This window comes from Anguilla rostrata, chromosome 14, assembly GCF_018555375.3.
Source record: "Anguilla rostrata isolate EN2019 chromosome 14, ASM1855537v3, whole genome shotgun sequence".
Taxonomy (NCBI): domain Eukaryota; kingdom Metazoa; phylum Chordata; class Actinopteri; order Anguilliformes; family Anguillidae; genus Anguilla; species Anguilla rostrata.
This window is the reverse complement of record NC_057946.1, coordinates 17,784,201-17,792,332: the sequence shown is the minus strand read 5'-3', so window position 1 is coordinate 17,792,332 and position 8,132 is coordinate 17,784,201. Positions and strand designations below refer to the sequence as shown.

Sequence of the window (8,132 nt, the reverse complement as noted above, 5' to 3'; positions counted from 1 at the left end):
AAAAGACATGATTGTATGCAGTCCTATAATAATAAAGTGTAGCACAGCTTACCCTTAGTATGAATGCAATGTGTAAAACAAAATTAAAATGCATTTCACTGAGCCAAGCGCAGTAGAATTTCTTCTATTTATTCTTAGACTTCTATTTATTGGAGTCTTTAGTGATAAGAGATTATTTCCTGATCGCTGTTGTCATTGTTCAGCTGAAGGCTGGATAAAATCATTATTATGACTAAAATGATGTACCGCCTTAAATTCTCCCAGGCCTTCCATGGGGGCCTCTGGCTCCAGTCATTGAGCTTCCCAAGGACAATAAGTTAGAAAACATTGCATGTATGTATGTGTGTGTGTGTGTGCATGTGTGCGCACGTGTGTGTGTGTGTGTGTGTGTGTGTGCATGTTTCTCTGTCTCTCTTATACATTCCCAGGAGTTCATCCCCTTGCCATACCAGGTTAGAGGTTGCTGTGTGCTTATTCAGTATTCATTAAGATTATACATAGCTAGGGCCACTAGTTTGTCTCCACAACATGACCTGCAAGGTTATTCTCCAGAGATCCCCATGGGCATTCCAACAGCATAGTCCAGTGACTGCACAATTGTACAACTGAGTTTCTAACTGAGATGTTTATTTAAACAATTAGTTGATCTAATATGGGGAGAGTCGAGAAGGAAAGTGAACATGGATGGAAGTTTAAATGCATAAAAAGAATGTCTTTGAGCCCGAGGCCCTCACTCCTGGCCTTGGAGAGCCGCAGGGTCTGCTGACTTTGTTGTTACTCAGAACATGAGTAGCGCAGCAATTGATCAGTTAAAACAGCTGATTACACAGTTCAGTCACGTCGCATATTTTTTGGGGTCTGAATCGATTGCTGATCTTAAGAGATTTTTTATTTTTTATTTTTTATTTTTTAAATCCAGCAGACTTTGTGGCTCTCCAGGGCCAGGATTGAGTATGACTGCAGTAAAAAGAAAAATGGATCCATTGTGAGTAATCTAACTGAATTTAACATGTGAGTGTTGCTTGCCAACAATGCCGTCAATCATCGTCCGTGCTTAATTAGTGGTAATTACTTTATCAACTTAAATTGCTGAGGTGGTGCGAAAGGGATAATTGTTTGAGAAGGGGCTTCACAAAGAGACTATTGCAACCTCTTGCTGAAGGAGGATGCGAGAAAACGAAGGGAGACAAAATGGTGGCTGTAGACATAACCAATAATTTACTTTATAAAATTTCACTACATGTGTATGTATTAACCATGTGCCATTCAGATTTAGAATTAGGCATGTTATTAATAAAAACAAATCATGTATCTGGCCTTTTAGGGAGAGGGGACTGTACCCACTTCTCAGTTTGGGCTTACTGACTTTGCTTTGTGTAAGTGCTGGACTCTTTCACTCTTAGTTTTATATGAACATACAGTTTAATATGAATTGTTTTGATTCATTACAAGGAGAGTTACAAGGAGAGAATTCACTCTGCCCAACACCACTCAATTTATTAGATTTTTTTAAGATACCCAATAGAGCCTGTGACATGGACAACTCTATGTTCACTCTGGTTCAAAAGTGTAAACAAGTCCTGATCTATCAAACTTCAGCTCTATGTTTAATAATAACATTCTAAATACTTTTCACACAACTAAGCTGTCACCCGAACATAAATATCTATTATAGCAACACCACATGACGCATGAATTGCGTATCAATTCCATGCGCAGTGTAGTGTGTACAGTGATTTATTGACATACATACCTACTTGGTTGAAATATAGACTGCCATCACTTGACCCCTTTCATGCCAATCTGTATCAACAATAAAACCATAATGCACACATGGTCCGCACACAAGTTTCACTGAAATTATCCATTTCTCCCCAAGAGCAGCCTGAAGAGAGCTATATAATATCTATACCAACGTGGCACGTAGCAGTGGTTTGAGAGAACAAGTCTGACTGAAAAGCAGCATTTGTAAGTGGTTTAGAGTCAATGGGACTAAATGTGCTGCCCTGTCATGAAGTCCATACCACAGGAAACACAACACTGGTGTCTGTGGGAAGAGGATCCCACGCATCATAAAACCCTTTGGTCCACATTCTACCCTATAAATGCCAAGGGACAGAACAGAGATCAGACGGGATCAGAACTGAAACATCCCCGGGCCAACCCTAGAGACATTTATTTCACAGTACTGTATGTGCCCATGATTAGGGGCACAGGTTTTTTCTTGAACAAGTTGACCTGGGAAGCATTTAACCCGCATTTCAGTCCTTATCCTCAAGGTGTCACTGTAGGCAGTCTAATTGCAGTTCTACTGCAATCAGTGGAATCAAAGAATCATGCAATTTCATTACTAAAGCTGGTGAAAGATTCTAAACCAGGGGTATCCAATCTTATCTGAACCAGGCTAGTGTGGATGCCTGTTTCTGTTGTTAGTACTAAGACACAAATTAGTTTACAGTATTTCAAAACAATGTACGTTGTTTTACTGCACTGGCTCAGCACCGGCCATAATTTTGTGCCGCTGTTGACTGTAGTAACAGGAGAGAACCAGGCATTTCTTGGTTCCTGCTGAAAACAGAAGGCATGTGCACACTCATTCACATTATGTTAAACGAGCCAACTATACTATGCTAAACATTAACAAGTATTAGCATCTTGGCAACAATTTTAAGGTGCCTGGCTAGTTAGCTGTCAGTCAGTCAAAAGGGCCAAGTTGACAATTAATTGCGAGTCACTCTTTCCCCACTTTTTTTGAAACCAAATGTACCATGGCCATTAAGGTTATATTTTATTTAGAATTTTATTCCTGTAATATATTACTTGGCAGCTGCTGCAGAAATCTCATGCTTAGCTCAATTTGTCGAGCATGCACTGCTGTAATCCATGTTTTGCAAAAACTATAGCGATTTAGCAAGACTTCATCTTATCTGGGCCAACCATAAAAGTGAATGGGACTTCCAGTAAGATTGCAGGGCTGTTGAGTCTTCATCCTTGATTAAGGTATTGAAATGTTGTTATTGCTAAGGAAGGTGCTTCAGAATGTCCAGTATCGGCCTCTTGGTGTTGGATGATGGGACTACAGGTTAAAAATGCAGTCAGGAAAAATTTGTGGCCCTAGCCTCGATTGAACTGATGGATTCTGTGTTGGGTCCATCATGCTGTTTGCTAATATGACTAATATTTTTGTGTAAACTCCAAACCTGATTGGAAACTACGAGGCTTTCAGCATTCACTTACAACCGAGGATGCCCAAGTTACAACCCAAGGCAACTTATTTAGAGATCAGAATGTAACTGACATGCATAGACATCGTGCATAGACGTCTACACAATTATTGCTATAGATTACCTTTAACCTAAAGACTACAGCCTGTATTCAACCAACATTAGTCTGCAACTTAAACATTAATGTAAGAATCTTTGTTTGCTGAGAGAAATCTAACACGTTTCTATGTGTAAATCGATAGTACATTATACACAGAGATTGAGTTCATAACAAGAGGGTAGCCTGGAACAGGATGACTCACTCATCTGTGAGCATGTCTGCTCCTGAAAGGATGTGTCCTGTATTTGCGCAGGTCTGATTGCTTCTGCAGATGAGCCATTAAGTGCCGACCTCTCCATCTGTAAAACCATGTGACAATGGTGTGGGCATGTACAATAAATGGTCTCCATTATCACAGTGATAAATAGTGTGGTGCAGCCCCCTATTCCCTCCCTCCCACCCAGATTATCTCATAACTGCACCAAAGTCTGAATGAGGGAGCAAAGTCAGTATGTGCTGACATATGGCAGCTTGGTGTTGAAATTAATTCAACCATGGGAAAAAGACAAAAGCGTGTGCTCTGGCCTTGACTGCTCACATTCTGCATGCCCCATTTGTAATGCCTTCGAATACCAGGCAGTCAGACATGGCACTGACAATAAGCACTGCTGACATCCCCGTACTTATATACTTGACAGGTGCTACACCTGCAGCCACTGGTCACTCAAATTTATCAGCACAGCACCCACAACAACTCGGTTTCAGTATAAGGAGCACAGTATCTAATAATCAGTCCAACAGACAACAGTCAAAGCAAGAACTGACCTGACGCAACAGATAATAATAACTGATCCCTCTCTGACAGTCTGATAGCTACAACATACAACTACTTACTACTGACGCCACAGTCTTATAGACACAATAAATGATTACCAACTATACAGCTGAACAAACCCCTTTTGGTAGTCACAGCACTGACTGTTATTACTCACAAGTAACTGCCTATGCTTGCTCTTTAAATGAGAAGAACAAAAGAAAACTGAGGAATAATGGCTCAGTGCTACATTTCATTAGCGTTTGCTTTTACACAGCTGCTGGGAGATCAGTCCATGCACGATGCTGGAATAATGTTGGAAGCCTTTTGGATTCAGTTCACTAAAGTGGTAAGTACTAATGCTGTTCAAATTACGTGAGGTGCATATTTCCAATGATCCTCATGCAGTTTATACAATGTAATGTTGAAGGAACATTCATCAGCATGGCATATTGCTTTGTGTTTATTTTTTGTGCAGTGTTCATCAGTAATCTCAGAAACCTTGTCTGCACTGCAAAAAAAAATGAAACAGGCATATCTCTGGATATTTTCCTTGGAGAGTGATTTTTATTTACCCAATAAATCTTTATATTTATACATTCCAATAGCCTAGAAGTTTTTCTTTGTGTTTTTATTTTTATACAATGGCTGAATCTGGGACTGAGTCTAACATTATTTTATTAACCCTTATGCAGGCCATCAATATATTAATAGGCTGGCTACTTTCATTGTCTTAAGCTATCTGAACCGAGTACAAGAGATACCATTACCAGCCCGGTATCTGGTGACCAGGGAACTTAGATCAGCCGCACCAGTAACACAATCATTGTTCCACACAGCACTGGCAGCTTCAGACTGGCTTATTCCCCAACTATACTGCATGTAAGCCGCTTTTGGAAAAGGCTAACATTGTTTGAGACACCATGCAGGTAAGTGCTTGATACCACTAATGTATTTCTCTTTTCACTGGCATAGTGTCACAACCATGGTGTCTAAATGAGAAGCTTCTGCATGTTGCTTATTGGTTGACCTCTGTACACCACAACAAAAATGTCTTAGCATCCAATGTGTAAGGAATATAGCTGACAAAATATATGATATACATCAAAATACAGTATACTGCATCTATGACAAAGTAATTATTACCTCATACATATATGTATGAAATGTTTTAAAATGTTCCATGAGGGCCCTATTAATAACCTCTTCACTGTCAATCTTTCCAGCTGTCATTCTGCAAGCTGCGCACCCACCAGTGGTGTTTCTTGCTCTTCAACGTGCTCCTGTTCCATGCGCTGCTCTTCGGGGCAGACTTTGTGGAGGAGTACCTTCTCCAGCCCTTCCCAGGCACCTACACAGACGTGAAAGTGCTGGAGGTCAGGGAGAGGGCGCGGAAGCTGGACATGACCGCAGCAAGGGGCAACATCTCCCAGCAGTACACCATCAGCAACCCTCAGGCCTGCTCTGGTCAGGACCTATTCCTGCTAGTGCTCATCTTCAGTTCCCCTGACAATGCCCATCGCCGGGAGACCATCCGCAGTTCCTGGGCCAATCGCACACACATCCAGAAATTTCTGATCCGGACATTGTTTATACTGGGATCACCCACATCCCTTAGCACGCAAGCCACCATCCTGAAGGAGGTTGAACTCTACAGTGACATCATCCAGGGGCATCTCATCGACTCACCTAGTAACCTGACTCCTAAAACCCTGCTAGCCATGCAGTGGGTGGTGACGTTCTGCCCCTTTGCACGGTTTATCTTGCACGCCAATGAGACGGCATTTGTGAACTTAATGGCCTTGGGGGACTACCTGCTCACACTTCGACGGCACCCAGAGGATTTGTACATTGGCCGTGTGGTGCACCAGGAGATGCCTGACAGAGACCCCAACAGCGCTCACTTCCTGTCCCCCGGTCTGTATCGTGACAAGTACTTCCCTGACTACTGCTCGGGCTCCGCCTTTGTCGTCTCCCAAGATGTGGCCCGGAAGGTAATTGTGGCTTCAGCAGAGGTGCATAACCCTGTGCCCTACGATGTGTTTGTGGGGATATGTGCCCGCAAGGCTGGCGTTGTGCCAACCCACAGTGCCCGCTTCTCAGGAGAGAGGCACATCCGCTACAACGCCTGCTGCTACCAGTTCATCTTTAGCTCAGCCAGCGTGGGGGATGAGCAGCTGGACTCCATCTGGCAGGATCTGGGGGAGGAAAGGAGATGCTCCCTGCTGGAGACCTACTATAGCCTGGTGGCCTGCAAGGCACTCACCTACCTAGACAAGTTTTCATTCTTCAACACTGGGAGCATTAGGGAAGCTGATTCCCATGGCTAAGGTACAGCTGATGTACTGTATGAATATGGTTCAATGGACTTTTGGAAATAAACCTCAGAGGGAGCCTGTTGTGTTTAATTGTAGTAATTTAATATATCTGAGCTAATAAAAAAATGAAAAGGAACTGAACTGATTATCTGAAAAAAATAGTACCAAAAACAGGAGAAATGATCATTGTAATGGTTTCAGAAATATTAAGATATTGTAGAACATTCTAGAATTAGTAACTGATGAGACATCCAAATATGTAATGTTCTTCCATTAAAGTGTAATCGATCATAATTAACACTGGATCAAAGACAAATTCTGAAGTATTTAAGCCATAGTCCACATGTTTTACAAATGGTTCCACATGGATAGAGATAATCAGAAAACACTGAATCAATACTGCCTGCTGGTAACTAATCTCTCTGGGGTTTCTCTAGAGGGGTTGTGAGTGTACTTTTCTGATTCTGGGAATGGCTTTGGCAGAGTACAAGACAGAAGCACTAAACCTCTGTACACCATGATGGTATTCCTGCCAGTTTGGAAGAATAGAATGAATACAGTAGAGTGCCATGGTTTACAGCTCCTGACAGCAGGAACAGATTGCCTGCACCGCAGAGACAAGGGCGAAAGTGTCCAAGAAGAAGAACAGAAACATCAGTAAATTAAAGCAGAACCTTTGTTTGGGGATTTCTGCAGTACAGGGGAATGACTATCGCCCTCTACTGGTGTCCAAAAAGTCAAAGCTGAAAATGTCAGAACAGGAGCACAGGAAGGAGCTCAACATGTCAGTAATGAAAGTCTGGCAGGAATAATAAACAATAGTACACAAAAAGTTAAAGGTAGATCAAATATGTTTTGTATAACCTAGAGTCAGCTTCTTCACCCAGAGTTGAAGGGAAGCCACATTCTAGTAATAAAATTTATGCAGTGCCTTTCAAAGTTCTCCAAGCAATTTAGAGAGAAAAAAGGGGTACTCAACTGAACCATGATGCGTAACAGCTATTATGTACAGGAACTTGAACACATTAGGTGAATCAGAAGCAATTAAAGAGGAGGTTTTTGGGGAGTAAGACAGAGCAACTGACAGGGCTTTTTTCTTGGAATTCAGCCAGTATAACAGGTAGCATGTCCCCCTACGCATTGTAGAGGGATCTTCACAATGACTCACCATCTCAGCTTAATACCCCATCTGAGCGACAACATATCCTACAGTGCAGTAAAAGGAGAGATCATGTTCACTGGTGGGAAGAGTGACAGTTGCCTTCTCATTCCAGTCATTTCAGAACTAACAATATGCATCAGTAAGAAGATGCAGACAAGAAATATATGAAGTCTGTGACGGAGAGAGTGAGCCCTTCTGTCTGCCTGTGGGAGCAGTGACATGGCAGGCAGTCTTTCAGGGAGTGTTGCTCCAGCCCAGCAGACATTTGAATGGAGTGGAGGGATCACAGAGGAAACCATTAGCTGTAAATAAGATGGAGCACGCGGAGGCCAAACCAAGCAGATGGGTGCTTCATCTGCGTCATTACCAGAAAATGCAGCAAACGGAAGCTGTCTCTGGGGGCCTTGGGGGGGAGGGGGGGTTTGGGTGTGCCACGGTTCAGTAAAAGGCAGGTGAAACAGAGGTTTGAGACACCTGGTTTGAGGCTGGTCAGAATATTACAGAGCTTGGCAAAGACATAGTCAAAGCATATACAAGATGGTTTTCCAGGTCTCTCTCTCTGAGTTTATAACAA

At 42.4% G+C, this 8,132-nt stretch overlaps 1 protein-coding gene across 1 annotated transcript; it reads left to right on the top strand.

Moving 5' to 3' along the window:
- Positions 1–5,001: 5,001 nt before the first annotated feature.
- Positions 5,002–6,463, top strand: LOC135239894 (beta-1,3-galactosyltransferase 9). The gene is made up of 2 exons (XM_064308896.1): positions 5,002–5,007; positions 5,305–6,463. Exons 1-2 carry the CDS (start codon positions 5,002–5,004, stop codon positions 6,406–6,408), a joined length of 1,110 nt encoding a protein of 369 aa, XP_064164966.1. The 3' UTR covers positions 6,409–6,463.
- Positions 6,464–8,132: the final 1,669 nt, after the last annotated feature.